The sequence below is a fragment of the Trichomycterus rosablanca genome, chromosome 15 (assembly GCF_030014385.1).
Source record: "Trichomycterus rosablanca isolate fTriRos1 chromosome 15, fTriRos1.hap1, whole genome shotgun sequence".
Lineage (NCBI taxonomy): Eukaryota > Metazoa > Chordata > Actinopteri > Siluriformes > Trichomycteridae > Trichomycterus > Trichomycterus rosablanca.
Window position 1 is genome coordinate 24,542,270 of NC_086002.1, and position 16,266 is coordinate 24,558,535.

Sequence of the window (16,266 nt, forward strand, 5' to 3'; positions counted from 1 at the left end):
AAAAAGTCACAACGCAAATAAATTAAGCCACAACACGAATTAAAAAAGTCACAATGCAAATAAATTAAGCCACAACACAAATAAAACTAGTCACAACACAAATAAAACTAGTCACAACGCAAATAAAACTAGTCACAACGCAAATTAAAAAAGTCACAACGCAAATAAATTAAGCCAAATACAAAGACAAGACAAACATAGAGTCTATACTTTTAAAGCACTGGTTAAGTAAATACAGCTACAAGGTTATGTTATGAGCACATGCAGGTAGACAGAGCAATGTAATTTTAACCTTGTGATTATTTGTGGCCAGTTTTCTTGTGACCATGGTAAAACAAAATTGAGCTGTCGCCCTCTTGTGGCATTTTTGGAGAATTGTTATGAAAACTAATATGATATGGTAATATGAGGTCTGTTGACCATGGTAAAATAAATATTTGTAATGTCGCCCTCTTGTGGCAGTTTTGGGGAATTGTAAAAAAGTAATATGATGTGGTAATATGAGATCCTGTGACCATGGTAAAAGAAATATTTGTAATGTCGCCCTGTTGTGGCACTTTTAGGGAATTGTAAAAAAAAAAATATTGATTTGATATTGTAACTTGCCTGAGGGACACATGTTTTTTTCTGTTTTCATATATTTGTGTTTGGTTGTTCTCTCTTTTTTTGTCTTTCTGCCTTTTAGCAGTACAAGTGGCTGCTGATTGAATGCAGCGTTTTATCCACTGCATCCAATGAGAGATATGGTTGAGTGACTGGGGGCGGGGCTTCCAGTAAAAAACACAGCAAGAGACCGGCATGATTAAAAAAAAGAAAAGGATAGAATGTCAAGACAAAGATAGAGTGTATACTTCTAAAGCACTGGTTCAGTAAATACAGCTACAAGGTTATGTTATGAGCACATGCAGGAAGACAGACCACTGTAATTTTAGCCTTGTGATTATTTGTGGCCTGTTTTCTTGTGACTGTGGTTAAAAAAAAAAATTGTAATGTCGCCCTCTTGTGGCAGTGTTGGAGAATTGCAATAAAGTAATATGATGTGGTAATATGAGGTTTTGTGAATATGGAAAAAAAAAGATCCTTGTAATGTCGTCATCGTCGTCTTGTGGCAGTTTTGGAAAACTGTAAAAAAAATTACCATGACATGGTAAAATGAGCTCATGTGACCGAATTGGTAAAAAAAATATTTTAATGTCGCCCTCTTAAGGCACTTTTGAAAAATTGCAAAAAAAATAGTGATATGATATTGTTACGAGCCTGTTCTCTACTGCAACCATTTAGAGACATGGTGGAGTGACTGGGGACTTTCAATATGAAAAAAAGGGCAGTTGTAGCTTAACGGTTAAGATACTGGACTAGTAAGCAGAAGGTTGATGGTTCAAACCTCATCACTGTCAGGCTGCCACCGTTGGGCCCTTGAGCAAGGCCCTTAACCCTCAATTGCTTAGACTGCAAAATGTAAGTCGCTTTGGATAAAAGCGTCTGCTGAATGCTGAAAATTTAAAGACAAAGCAAGAGTGTTTACTTTTATTATTTGTGGCCAGTTTTGTTGTGACCATGGTAAAAAGAAATTGAAATGTCGCCCTTCTGTGGCACTTTTGGAAAATTGTTTTAAAAAGTAATATGTTGGTAAAGACCATGTTGGTAAACAAAAATCTTCCCTCGCCCTGTTGTGGCACTTTTGAAGAATTGCAAAAAAAAAAAAAAATTGTGATAATATATTGTTACGAGCCTGTTCTCCACTGCAAACAATTAAAGACATGGTGGAGTTACTGGGGACGAGACTTTCAATATAAAAGCAGCAGGCGACCTGTATACTTTGAAAGCTCTGGTTAAGTAAATACAGCTACAACGTATGTTGTGAGCACATGCAGGTAAACAGAGCAATGTAATTTTAGCCTTGTGTTTATTTGTGGCCACCAGATTTCTTGTGACAGTGGTAAAAACAACAATTGAGATGTCGCCCTCTTGTTGCATTTTTGGAGAATTGTTACAATTGAAAAATTAACATGATATGGTGAAATGAGTTCATGTGACCAAGTTGATAAAAAAAAAATCTTGTAATGTCGCCCTCTTGTGGCACTTTTGGAGATTTGCAAAAAAGTAATATGTTGTGTTAATATGAGATCTTGTGACCATAATAAACAAAAATCTTTGTAATGTCGCCTTGTTGTGGCACTTTTGAAGAATTGTGAAAAAAAAAAATAGTGATATGATATTGTTACGAGCCTGTTAACTACTGCAACCAATTAGAGACATGGTGGAGTGACTGTGGGCGGGACTTTCAGTATAAAAAAAAAAAGAAAATAATGTCAAGGGCAGTTGTAGCCTAGCGGTTAAGATACTGGACTAGTAAGCAGAAGGTTGCTGGTTCAAAGCTCATCACTGCCAGGCTGTCACCGTTGGGCCCTTGAGCAAGGCCCTTAACCCTCAATTGCTTAGACTGCAAAATATAAGTCGCTTTGGATAAAAGCATCTGCTAAATGCTGTAAAGGCAAAGCTAGAGTGTTTACTTTTATTAATTGATTATTTGTGGCCATTTTTTTTGTGACCGTGGTAAAAAAGAAATTGTAATGTCGCCCTCTTGTGGCACTTTTTGAGCATTGCAAAAAAAGTTATATGATGTGGTAATATGAGGTCTTTTGACCATGGTAAAAAAAGATCCTTGTAATGTCGCTGTCTTGTGGCAGTTTTGGAAAACTGTAAAAAAAAAATTCACATGATATGGTAAAATGAGTTCATGTGACCAAATGGGTAAAAATATCTATTTTAATATATTTTAATAAAATATATTAAAATATATATTAAATAAAATATATTTTAATGTCGCCCTGTTGTGGCACTTTTAAAAAATTGCAAAAAAGTAATATGATGTGGTAATATGGGATCTTGTGATCATGTTAAATAAATCTTTGTCGCCCTGTTGTGGCACCTTTGGAGAATAAAAAAAAAAAATAGTGATATGATATTGTTACGTGCATGTATTAGTGTTTGGTTGTTCTCTCTTTCTGTCTTTTTGCAGTACAAGTGTCTGCTGATGTTATGAGCACATGCAGGTAGACAGACCACTGTAATTTTAGCCTTGTGATTATTTGTGGACACCAGTTTTCATGTGACTATGGTAAAAAAAAATAAATTAAAATGTCGCCCTCTACTAACATTATATATTATTATATCATATTATGGTGAAATGAGATCATGTGACCATGCTGTTAAAAAAAATCTTGTAATGTCGCCCTCTTGTGGCACTTTTGGAGAATTGCAAAATAAAAAAATAGTGATATGATATTGTTACATGCCTGAGGGAAACGTTTTTTTTTTCTTTTATGTATTTGTGTTTGGTTGTTTTTTTTTTTTTGGTTGCAGCGTTTTCTCCACTGCATCCAATGAGAGGCATGGTGGAATGACTAAGCATCAGCAGTACAAGTGGCTGCTGATTGGTTGCAGCCTGTTCTCCACTGCAACCAATGAGCGATAGGGTGGAGTGACTGAGGGCGGGGCTTCTAGTAAAAAAACAGCAGGAGACAGTTTTGGAAAACTTAAAAAAAAAATTTACATGATATGGTAAAATGTGTTCATATGACCAAGTTGGTTATAAAAAAATCTTGTAATGTCGCCCTCTTGTGGCACTTTTGGAGATTTGCAAAAAAGTAATATTATGTTGTAATATGAGATCTTGTGACCATGGTAAAAAAAAAATCTTTGTAATGTCGCCCTGTTGTGGAACTTTTGGGGAATAAAAAAAAAAAATAGTGATTTCATATTGTTACATGCCTGAGGGACACGTGTTTTTTTTGTTTTCATGTCTTTGTGTTTGGTTGTGCTCTGTTTCTGTCTTCCTGTATTTTTGCAGTACAAGTGGCTGCTGATTAGTTGCAGCCTGTTTTCCACTGCAACCAATCAGATATATGATGGACTGACTGGGGATAAGCAGTACAAGTGGTTGCTGATTGGTTTAAGCCTGTTCTTCACTGCATCCAATTAGAGAAATGGTGGAGTAGCTGGGGGCGGGGCTTCCAGTAAAAAAAACAGCAAGAGACCGCCACGAATAAAAAAAGAAAATGATGTCAATACAAAGATAGAGTGTATACTTTTAAAGCACTGGTTGAGTAAATACAACTACAAGGTTATGTTATGAGCACATTCAGGAAGACAGACCACTGTAATTTTAGCCTTTTGATTATTTGTAGCCAGTTTTCTTGTGACCATGGTAAAAAAAAAAAAAAAAAAGAAAGAAATGTCGCCCTCTTTTGGCACTTTTAAAGAATTGTTATAAAAGCTAATATGATATGGTAATATGAGTTCTGTTGACCATGGTAAAGCAAAAAATCATTGTAATGTCGCCCTTTTGTGGCAGTGTTTTAAAAAACTGTAAAACAAATTAACATGATATTTAAACTTAGATCATGTGACCATGGAAAAAAAATCTTGTAATGTCTCCCTCTTTTGGCACTTTTGGAGAATTGCAATAAAATAATATGTTGTGTTAATATGAGATCTTGTGACCATAATAAACAAAAATCTTTGTAATGTCGCCCTGTTGTGGCACTTTTAAAGAAGTGTTGAAAAAAAATTGTGATATGATATTGTTACGAGCCTGTTAACTACTGCAACCAATTAGAGACATGGTGGAGTGACTGTGGGTGGGACTTTCAGTATAAACAAAAAAAGAAAAGAATGTCAAGGGCAGTTGTAGCCTAGCGGTTAAGCTACTGGGCTAGCAAGCAGAAGGTTGATTGTTCAAACCTCATCACTGCCAGGCTGCCACCGTTGGGCTCTTGAGCAAGGCCCTTAACCCTCAATTGCTTAGACTGCAAAATGTAAGTCGCTTTGGATAAAAGCGTCTGCTAAATACTGACAATGTAAAGACAAAGTTAGAGTGTATACTTTTATTATTTGATTAATTGATTATTTGTGGCCAGTTTTCTTGTGACCATAATAAAAAAATTGTAATGTCGCCCTCTTGTGGCACTTTTGAAGAATTGCAAAAAAAAGTTATTATAATTTATATTATATAATATAATATTATGTGGTAATATGAGGTCTTTTAACCATAGTAAAAAAAATCCTTGTAATGTCGCTGCTTTGTGGTGTCACGCTTTGAGCCTCTGTGTGTGCTCCTGAGGTGCCACGCCCCCCTCTCCATGAGCACACTGTCTCCTGCCACACCCCGTTCCTGATTGGCTCTTCTGGGCTAATTAGCTCCAGCTGCTCCTAATAAAAGGAGGCAGCTTCTCAACAGACGCTGAGAACTATTCTTCTGAACTGGGTTATGGTGTTGGTCTCTGTGTTGGTCTCTGTGTTGGTCTCTGTGTTGGTCTCTGTGTTGGTCTCTGTGTTGGTCTCTGTGTTGGTCTCTGTGTTGGTCTCTGTGTTGGTCTCTGTGTTGGTCTCTGTGTTGGTCTCTGTGTTGGTCTCTGTGTTGGTCTCTGTGTTGGTCTCTGTGTTGGTCTCTGTGTTGGTCTCTGTGTTGGTCTCTGTGTTGGTCTCTGTGTTGGTCTCTGTGTTGGTCTCTGTGTTGGTCTCTGTGTTGGTCTCTGTGTTGGTCTCTGTGTTGGTCTCTGTGTTGGTCTCTGTGTTGGTCTCTGTGTTGGTCTCTGTGTTGGTCTCTGTGTTGGTCTCTGTGTTGGTCTCTGTGTTGGTCTCTGTGTTGGTCTCTGTGTTGGTCTCTGTGTTGGTCTCTGTGTTGGTCTCTGTGTTACTAGCCGTGTACTTAGTTTATGTTACTAGCCGTGTGTTTAGCTTTGTGTTTAGCTTATGTTACTAGCCGTGTACTTAGTTTGTGTTACTAGCCGTGTACTTAGTTTATGTTTAGTTAGCTGTGTTTAGTTTTGTTTAGCCCTGCTTTGTTGGTCTTGTCTTTTGTTATTAATAAATATCCTTTGTTAGTTTTTACATCTCTGCGTTTGTGTCCACCCCTATTGTCTTGTCCCTAGACCCCCTCGTGACATGTGGCAGTTTTGGAAAACTGTAAAAAAAAATTAACATGATATGGTAAAATAAGTTCATGTGACCGAACGGGTAAAAAAAAAAAAAAATTTTAATGTCGCCCTGTTGTGGCACTTTTGGAGAACTGTAAAAAACAAATTGTGAGATGATATTGTTACGTGCCTGAAGGACACAGTGTTTTTTTGTCTGTTTTCATGTACAGTATTTGTGTTTGGTTGTTCTCTCTTTCTGTCTTTCTGTATTTTTGCAGTACAAGTGGCGGCTGATTGGTTGCAGCGTTTTCTCCACTGCATTCAATGAGAGCTATGATGGAGTGACAGGGGGCGGGACTTTTAGTAAAAAAGCAGCAGACGACCGCCACAAATAAAAAAAAGAAAGAAAAGAATGTCGAGACAAAGATAGAGTGTATACTTCTAAAGCACTGGTTAAGTAAATACAGCTACAAGGTAATGTTATGAGCACATGCAGGTAGACAGACCACTGTAATTTTAGCCTTGTGATTATTTGTGGTCAGTCAAAAAAAAATTGAAATGTCGCCCTCTTGTATCAGTTTTGGATATTTGTTATAAAAACTAATATTATTTTTTATTATATAATATTATGGTAAAATGAGATCATGTGACCTAGCTGGTAAAAAAAATCTTGTAATGTCGCCCTCTTGTGGCACTTTTGGAGAATTGAAAAATAAAAAAATACTGATATGATATTGTTACGTGCCTGAGGGACACGTTTTTTTTTTCTGTTTTCATGTATTTGTGTTTGGTTGTTCTCTCTTTCTGTCTTTTTGCAGTACAAGTGGCTTCTGATTGGTTGCAGCCTGTTCTACACTGCAACCAATGAGCAATAGGGTGGAGTGACTGAGGGCGGGGCTTCCAGTTAAAAACAGCAGGAGACCGCCAGAAATAAAAAACAAAGTAAAGAATGTCAGGATAAAGATAGAGTGTATACTTAAATCATATACGTATGAAAGCTCTGGTTAATTAAATACAGCTTTACGGCTATGTTATGAGCATATGCAGGTAGACAGACCACTGTAATTTTGGCCTTATGTTTATTTGTGACCACCAGATTTCTTTTGACCGTGGTAAAAAAAAAAAATGTGTTGCTTCCCTCTGGTGGAACCTTTGGAGAATTGTAAAAAGTAATATGATATGTTAATATTCCCAGATTTTACCAATTCTTCCCTGTCTCAGGTCTGCAATCTTGCTGTCATTCTAGACTCCACTCTTTCTTTTGAATTTCACATAAAAAATGTTGCTAAAACTGGATATTTTCACCTTAAGAACATCTCTAGACTGTGCTCCTTTCTTTCATTCTCTTCAACTGAAACTATTGTAATGGACTATTGTAATGCTGTTCTTTATGTACGGTGGCCGAGAAGTGCAAAACAAATTTACATTTCAGAAAACAAAATTACAAAAAAACTAAAACAAATTTACAACAAAAGCAAAAACAAATTTACAAGTGCTCGGGTACCCAGTGTTTGTAAATTTGTTTTGGCATATGTAAAAGTGTTTCAGCACTTGTAAATTTATTTTCGGCATATGTAATTTTGTTTTCTAAAATGTATATTTGTTTTGCACTTCCCGGCCGCACATTTCTGACGGAAAAGGCAGGGAAACCGGAAGTGCGTGTTGCTTACCTGCTGTCAATCAAACTGTTTCTCAGCGATAAAGTGAACGGAGTTTGTGATGGTGACGATAAACAAGGTTTTGTCTAGTTTGTGGAAATCATTTTATCCAGTTGACCCGCTATTGTTTTTCTTGTGGAAAGTTTTGTGCAGATGTTTAGACGTGGCGTGTGCATCTCTATTTACCGTCCGCTCTTCTAAACATCTAAGGAATTCCCACAAGAACAACAAAAGCGAAATAATGAAAATAATTAACACAAAATGGACAAAACATTGTTTATTAGGGACGGAACATTTGATACCGAGGCTTGTTGAAGCTTGTTTCACTTTTGTAACACTGGACTCAGCATGTGCGGGACTGATGAAGCTTTGTGCTGAGTTTTATCTCACTCACTATATAAGAGACAATCAAACCAGGGTCACCCACCGTCCTGTAACATACACAATCCTGCTTTATCTGGAGACCAAACACCGCGTTCAGTACTGAACTGATACAGGACGCTTTGTTCCGTATTTTTATCAATGGGAGACGGTGTGGTGTATAAAACAGAAGGAAACTGCTGCTTAATTCATTATATTAAGTAGTGTTCACTTTTATTCTTAGTAACGTGACATAACCTGTTTAATACACCGCTGTATGTGTAGCACAGTGGGCGGAGTGCGTTGTTTTGCCTAAAATATGGTTCTGACTTATTATAAAGAATGAAAATAATAAATTTTAAACACCATAAATAAAACCTTTGTTCTCATGACTGTGTAAGGTCCCCCCCTGCTGCTATAACCAGCGCACACACACCGTTACTAAGAATAAAAGTGAACACTACTTAATATAATTCCCTCAGTCTCCCATTGATAAAAATACGGAACAAAGCGTCCTGTATCAGTTCAATACTGAACGCGGCGTTTAGTCTCCAGATATAGAAGGATTGTGTATGTTACAGGACGGTGGGTGACCCTGGTTTGATTGTCTCTTATATAGTGAGTGAGATAAAACACAGCACAAAGCTTCATCAGTCCCGCACATGCTGCTTTAATATAAGCTCCGATACACTGAGTCCAGTGTTACAAAAGTGAAACAAGCTTTAAAGCCTCGGTATCAGATGTTCCGTCCCTAATAAACAATGTTTTGTCCATTTTGTGTTAATTATTTTCATTATTTCGCTTTTGTTGTTCTTGTGGGAATTCCTTAGATGTTTAGAAGAGCGGACGGTAAATAGAGATGCACACGCCACGTCTAAACATCTGCACAAAACTTTCCACAAGAAAAACAATAGCGGGTCAACTGGATAAAATGATTTCCACAAACTAGACAAAACCTTGTTTATCGTCACCATCACAAACTCCGTTCACTTTATCGCTGAGAAACAGTTTGATTGACAGCAGGTAAGCAACACGCACTTCCGGTTTATTGTCCCTGCCTTTTCCGTCAGAAATGTGCGGCAAAACAAATATACAAAACAAAGTGCAAAACAAATATACATTTTAGAAAACAAAATTACATATGCCGAAAATAAATTTACAAGTGCTGAAACACTTTTACATATGCCAAAACAAATTTACAAACACTGGGTACCCGAGCACTTGTAAATTTGTTTTTGCTTTTGTTGTAAATTTGTTTTAGTTTTTTTGTAATTTTGTTTTCTGAAATGTAAATTTGTTTTGCACTTCTCGGCCACCGTATTTATGGGCTCCCTGCCTCCGGGCTAAAGAGGCTACAGCATGTACAAAATTCAGCCGCGAGGGTCCTAACACATTCAAGATCACGTGATCACATAACTCCTTCACTTAAACAGCCCCACTGGCCACCCATCCAATACCACATTCAATATAAGGTTCTTTTGTTGGTTTTTAAAGCCTTGCATGGCCAAGCACTTACATATCTCACTGATTTACTTCATCCACACTCACCTACTCGTTTACTTCGGTCATCAGATGAAAACGTACTTGTTGTCCCCCCTTTCAGGCTTCGTTCTATGTGACAGGGCTTTTAGTATATCTGGTCCCAAACTCTGGAACTCCATTCCTGAGAAACTCCGAGCATGTACTTTGTTTTGGCTGAGCGGGAGTCATCTCTTCCCCTCCTGCTCCACCAACCAGACAAACCGCCAAAGTTTTTTATGTTGTGTTGTGTATCTTCTCTGGTAGTTAAAAGTTTAACTTAGTTATGTAATATTTTAATCAAACTTAAAAGCAGAGTAGGGGGTGAAGCCCTTTTTTTGTTTGTTTTTTGTTTTTCTCCTGGTAACAGTAGAGAGAGAGGCAGGAAAAACATTGTATTTTGATTAGTTTAGTACTTTGTACGGTGGCCGAGAAGTGCAAAACAAATTAACATTTTAGAAAACAAAATTACAAAAAAACAAAATCAAATTTACAAGAGCTGAAACACTTTTACCAATGCCGAAACAAATTTACAAACAGCCGATCTGAAGAAAATGGTAGGTACAATACACAGGAAGTGCTCGTTGCTTACCTGCTGCCAATCAAACTGTTTCTCGGGGGTAAAGTGAACGGAGTTTGTGATGGTAACGCTAAACAATGTTTTGTCTATTTTGTGGAAATCATTTTATCCAGTTCACCTGCTTTTGTTTTTCTTGTAGTCTTGAAGTCCTTAGATTGTTTGTGCAGACATTTAGACGTGGCCTGTTCATCTCTATCTACTGTCCGCTTCTCTAAACATCTAAGGAATTCAACAAGAAAAACAAAAGCTGCCAACTGGCTGAAATAATTAACACAAAATGGACAGAACATTGTTTATTAGGGACGGAACATTTGATACCGAGGCTTTGAAGCTTGTTTCACTTTTGTAACACTGGACTCAGTGTATCGGAGCTTATATTAAACCAGCAGGAATGTGCGGGACTGATTCAAAGCTTTGGTGCTTTTATTTCACTGACTATATAAGAGACAGTAAAACTACACTCTAATAAGTAATGTGTCATTTTTTCTACACAACTACTGTGTCCTGCAGTCTGTAACATGTTTTGTGTCATTTTTGGCCACTTTTTACACAGACACGTAAAGTAACTCCAATAGTTAGTCTACACATATATGTGTAGAACTGTGAGAAAATACACTGTTTAAAAATATATATTTATTCAATTTTAATTACATTTGTTGGATAAAATAATGGCATTTCTGACTAGAAACATAGATTTTTTTTTCCCCCATGGAAGATTACAAATAAATTAATAAATAAAAATATGCATTAACCAGTCACATTTCTCCTATCAAGTATATCTGTGTTTCATGGTTGATTCCCTCTTTTTGGACCATGCAAGGAAAGGAGCAGGACTCATCCTTATTGGTAAGTTGCAAAAGCAGTGGGGTTTCAAACTAGTCTTATACTGAGTATGTTTTATTAATGTTTATTTAGTTCATGCTCATCAGTGTTTTGTTGTGTGTTTTATGAAGTCAAGCAAAGCTATAAAAAGTAGGTTTTAACCCTGTGACCTGTTTTAACTTACAATAGACTTACAATAGACTTAGTTAAGTAAAAAAGGAGGCACTGAATTACATTAATATAAACCTAAGTTTGCTTTTCTGTTCCTATTCAGTAATAAATGTTCTGTTAAACCTGACTAGTCTTTCTTTTTATTGGTATTATTTATCGTTAGCTAACTGGCTAACCGTTAATCGGACTTTTAGTTTGATAAAAATGGCGCCACAACAGAATGACTGTGGATGAGGTTACCATAGCAACCCTCTGTGTTTTCAGTGTTCTCAAGGTAATTTACTTAACTGAACTATTGGGACTGTGTGGTTACAGTGATTGAGTAACATTATTTAAGTTAAATCTCATTATGAGAAGCGAATTTTAATCATTTTAACATTTTTAGCTCAGTTCGTTTTACTAAATCGGTTCTTTTAAATCATCTGTTTAAACGAATCGAAAAACTGAATCGATTGATTCATTAGTGCTTAAGAGAAGCTAATGCAGTCGGTTCGGAAGTGCAGAATCGTTTCAGAAGAATCGGTTCTTTAAATCGAATTGTTAGCAACATTGCTTATTGTTATTAGCATTAAAGCTGGTAGTGGTGGATATATTTAGGGTAAAGCACAACTCTTCCAAAATTTATCATCCGATTTACTTTATTCTGGTAAAGGAAACATTTTAGCTTGTATACTGTAACTGTAGTTTTCAGGTGACTTGTTTAATAATTTGTTAAACAGCCTATGTGAATAATTAGAGACATCTGATGACAAATTTGGAGGAATATCAGTTGTGTTCTGATTACTCATTTGGTTGGTTGACTAATCAGAATGTTATTCAAAATATTAAATGTTGTAAATGTCTAATTCAGTTAATATTTTGTATTGTGATTACACAAGACTCTCTGAGAGAGAAACACAGAACCTTGTAATGATATTTCTGTCTTTCTTTTAGGACAGAGAAACAGACATTTTACGAGTTTTTGCAACCATCTTTAAGAATGGAAAGAAGTTCAAGCAAGATATATTTTGTACCTTTACTGTTAAACTGTTTGTAATCTTGTTTTAATTTATTACTTGTCACAAAAAAAGAATGTTATTTAAACATTTGTAATATTATACAGTAAAATAAAATGGCTACATTTGTATTAGTCTTTATTTTACCCATTTTCTTGATTACACATAATCAACACACATTGTGTAAGAACAACACATTGTGTGTGTTAATTATCCTAACACGGTGGGTGTGCAAAAACAGGATGACACATTTACTGTGTTTAAATCAACATATAGTATGTGTCGTCCCTGAGCACACTCCTCACATGTGTTGAAATTCCACACAGTGTGTGTCGTTTTTAACACATTTCTTTTTAGAGTGTAGGATTACCAACCGCCCCGTAAAATACAGAATCGATCTTTATTTGGAGACTAAACGCCACGTTCCGTATTGAACTGATACAGGATGAGCTTTGTATGAAACTGAAGGATACTGCTGCTACCGTGGGAATTAGAAAGCGTTTGGTTATTATATTAAGTAGTATTCGCTTTTATTCTTAGTAACGGTGTGTGTGAGCAGGTTTATCAGCATAACAACCTGTTTAATACACCGCTGTATGAGTAGCGCAGTGGGCTGAGTGTGTTGTTTTGCCTAAAATATGGTTCTGCCTTATTATTATAAAGAATGAAAATAATATTTGTTAAACACCCTAAATAAAACATTTTGATAATGTTCTCATGACGGTGTAAGACACGTCATATTTTTTATAGTTGCAACCCTAACCACCCCCCTCCTCCCCCACTCAGGTATTTTCAGCACAATCAGGAAAAACTTCAAAAGCTTTAATGAGGCTTCATCTGCACATCACTATTGTTTAGTGTTACCATCACAAACTCTGTTCACTTCATCCCTGCAAAGCAGTTTGATTGGCAGCAGGTAAGCAACGAGCACTTCCTGTGAATTGTACTTACCCTTTCCGTCAGATCGGCCGTTTGTAAATTTGTTTCGGCATTGGTAAAAGTGTTTCAGCTCTTGTAAATTTGTTTTTGTTTTTGTAATTTTGTTTTCTAAAATGTTAATTTGTTTTGCACTTCTTGGCCACTGTAGTTTTTCTTCAGTAAATTGGTCCACAATCGATTTGATGTATTACACATGATTTTTTCTGTAACTAAAGTTTAATTTTAATAATTTTAAACATGTTAAAAAATAAATTCAACAGGGCTTCTATGCAACCCTAAACCCTATTACAATGTACTATAATCGCCATATTTGTCACATTTTTTTAATATTGTACAATTTGGTGGGACAGATAGCCATTAGAGACATGACAATGTAGCCAAAAAAATAACCCATACTAGGATATAAGACAGAGTGGGAGAATAGAGCAGTGTGTGATAAAAAAAATCATATTAGGTCAAATCAGTAAATTTGTAGTGAAATTGAAATAAAACAAACAAATAGCTTTAAAAACCTTTCAGTGCTTGTGAAAGTAGCATTAGAGACACGTTAGGATAAAAAAAAAAAAAACATCTAAAACACCTGCAGTGGTGTAGGAGGAGGTGTAGGGTGAATAAAACATGAGGGTAAAATTGTGTTTAGGAATGTGTAATATATAAATGGACAACGCTTGTGTTTGTTGCTAGCTTTTGCAGGTTTGTGTGTGTGTGTGTGTGTGTGTGTGTGTGTGTGTGTTGTGTTTGGTTCTAGCTTTTGTGCGCGTGTGTGTGTGTGTGAGAGAGAGAGAGAGAGAGAGAGAGAGAGAGAGTAAAAAATGTAAGTAAAATAGGTGGATATGTCTCACCTGGACTGCTAGAGCCATTAATGTTATGTTAAATTGGGTGTTAGGGTCATGAATGAGTGATTAACTAAATAAACCATGAATACATTAAACAAATAAATAAATACAAATTGAGTAAATAAGTTTTCAGATTCTTCTGTGCTTAACAATACTGACTTATAAAGTCTTTATAAGTGACATCTGTGTTAAAAATGTGTTTGTATATTCCACTGTATTGTGAGAAATGGGACGTTATAAGTCATATTCTGCTAAAGCATAACGTTTCATAAACATATTTCAAAGTCAGACACATCTTGATTAAAGTGAAAGTGATCTTAGCTGTGTATCAATAAAAACCAAATAAGTGAAAGAAGACATTGTATGTGTCGGTGTTAGCTGTGTTAAAGCTATTTCTGAGTTAAACATTAAAAAGTGCATCTTTATAAAAGAGATGTATCAGATAAATAACTAAAATAGACTTGAATCTGTTTTGCGAGTGTTAGAAAGATCAGTAGAATGTGAATGTTGGAGCCATGTGTTGTTTTAGAAATGTTTCAGTATATGTGAACTTAAAGCTGACACGGTGATGTTCTGTAGATCTTACAGCACAAATATGTAGGAATAACTGAAATTAATGTTAGTGTGTTTAACTATTCTTCTTATTATCATCATTATTATTCTAAATTGTTATGTTTACTTTTTTCTTACATTTGTTCTTTCAGCTACATGACAGTTAAGCACCCTGGACTCGACCTAGTCCTGCTTGGTAACTGTGTTTTACTTCGCACTAAACAGCCTATTTTTCTAGTAGAAAATGAAGCTCACATCCGCTTATAAATACATGTGGAAAACACCAAGGTCTGGTTTGCTCTTTTCAGCCTGTGTCTACAAGAAGATCGGGTTTCCTCAGCATATTTTTACGTGTAATAAGATGTGAAATGTGCGCTGCGTCGCTTTACGCATCAGGAGCGGTGTGCTGTTTTAGCAGAACACAAGGAAACAGAGCATCGTTAGGTTCCCTTTGCGGGCTTTTACATGAACGAGAGAGCTTATGTTCGGCCGACATGCACTTTATTACCTCGTATTTTATATCAGGACTTGTATTTTAATCACTATTTGCCATGAGAAAACACAAGTGCGCATGTGTCACGGAAGCACACAGACGCTGCGCTGGCTGAGTTGAGTCTACACAGTTCTCATGTGTGCTATAAAGCCCCGCCCCCTCTCGTAAGAGGGAGGAATCTCTGTACAACAGAGCACAGCGCTTCACTCGCTCTTTCTTAGCGCCGTTTAAGCTCCAACAACGATGGTAGAAGAAGCTCCAGCACCGGCCAGCTCGGCCCCCGCCAAGGCTCCTAAAAAGAAGACCGCGGCCAAACCCAAGAAAGCGGGTCCCAGCGTCGGCGAGCTGATCGTCAAAGCTGTTTCCGCTTCCAAGGAGAGGAGCGGCGTGTCCCTGGCCGCCCTGAAGAAAGCTCTGTCTGCAGGTGGATACGACGTGGAGAAGAACAACTCCCGCGTCAAACTCGCCGTCAAAAGCCTGGTGACCAAGGGCATCCTGGTGCAGACCAAGGGCACCGGCGCCTCAGGCTCTTTCAAGCTCAACAAGAAGCAGACCGAGGCGAAGAAGCCCGCGGCCAAAAAAGCCGCCGCTCCTAAAGTGAAAAAAGCCGCAAAGAAACCCGCTGCTGCAAAGAAGCCCAAGAAGGTAACAGCCAAGAAGCCCGCCGCTAAGAAGTCCCCCAAGAAACCCGCTGCTGCCGCTAAGAAAGCCACCAAGAGCCCCAAGAAGGCTAAGAAGCCGGCGACCCCCAAGAAGGCAGCCAAGAGTCCTAAAAAAGCCAAGGCAGCCAAACCCAAGACCGCTAAGCCCAAAGCGGCCAAGGCCAAAAAAGCTGCACCCAAAAAGAAGTAAACTTGTTCCTGTTTTCTTATCTTCATTTTCTTAAAACGGCTCTTTTAAGAGCCACCTATATCTTCCCATAAAGAGTCGCGTTTCCTAAACACATATATACATATAAGCATGCATGCGAACTGTTCATACATGCAGCCATTCATACATACATATTTTGTGGAGAGTGATCAGCAAGGAGTTAAAAACACTAAGTATAACTGGTCCTGTTTTATGTGTAATAATGCTTTTGTCACACATCCCCATAAAACTGTGCGTATAAATGTGTATATGTATGTGCACTCACGTATATGAGCTCCTTACATAATGTAATTATTAGTGTAAATGTTATTGTGACATAATATAATGTAATTGTTGCTTAAGAGAAGCTTTTCTGTATCATACATTACACGGGCGGAAGAACGGAGGAGAAGAGAGAGGAGGGGGGGCAATATGTGAGGGGGCGTGTATGTGTTTCCCTGAGACATGACGGCGCGTTTATGATTGGCTCAGCTGTGCCTTCGCTCTAAGCCAATAGGAGAGAGGCCAGTTTTCCTATATCATACAGCTTCGAGCCTTCCCCCGGTTTACTT

General features: G+C 37.3%; 2 protein-coding genes across 2 annotated transcripts in view; one reads left to right on the plus strand and one right to left on the minus strand.

The window, feature by feature from the left end:
• The first annotated feature begins 15,084 nt into the window (after positions 1–15,084).
• LOC134328397 (histone H1-like) lies at positions 15,085–15,697 on the plus strand. The gene has a single exon (XM_063009497.1). The coding sequence runs from the start codon at positions 15,089–15,091 to the stop codon at positions 15,695–15,697; it is 609 nt and encodes a 202-aa protein (XP_062865567.1). The 5' UTR covers positions 15,085–15,088.
• Positions 15,698–16,182: 485 nt separating this feature from the next.
• The window catches only part of LOC134328398 (histone H1-like), a 1,419-nt gene continuing 1,335 nt past the window's right edge, over positions 16,183–16,266 (minus strand). Inside the window, exon 2 of the mRNA XM_063009499.1 lies at positions 16,183–16,199. Coding sequence (XP_062865569.1) covers positions 16,183–16,199 — 17 coding nt within the window. The remainder of the gene's footprint in view (positions 16,200–16,266) is intronic.

Excerpts from the sequence above, each read along its gene's own strand:
- LOC134328397 (XM_063009497.1), top strand. The coding sequence starts at position 15,089 with ATGGTAGAAGAAGCTCCAGCACCGGCCAGCTCGGCCCCCGCCAAGGCT.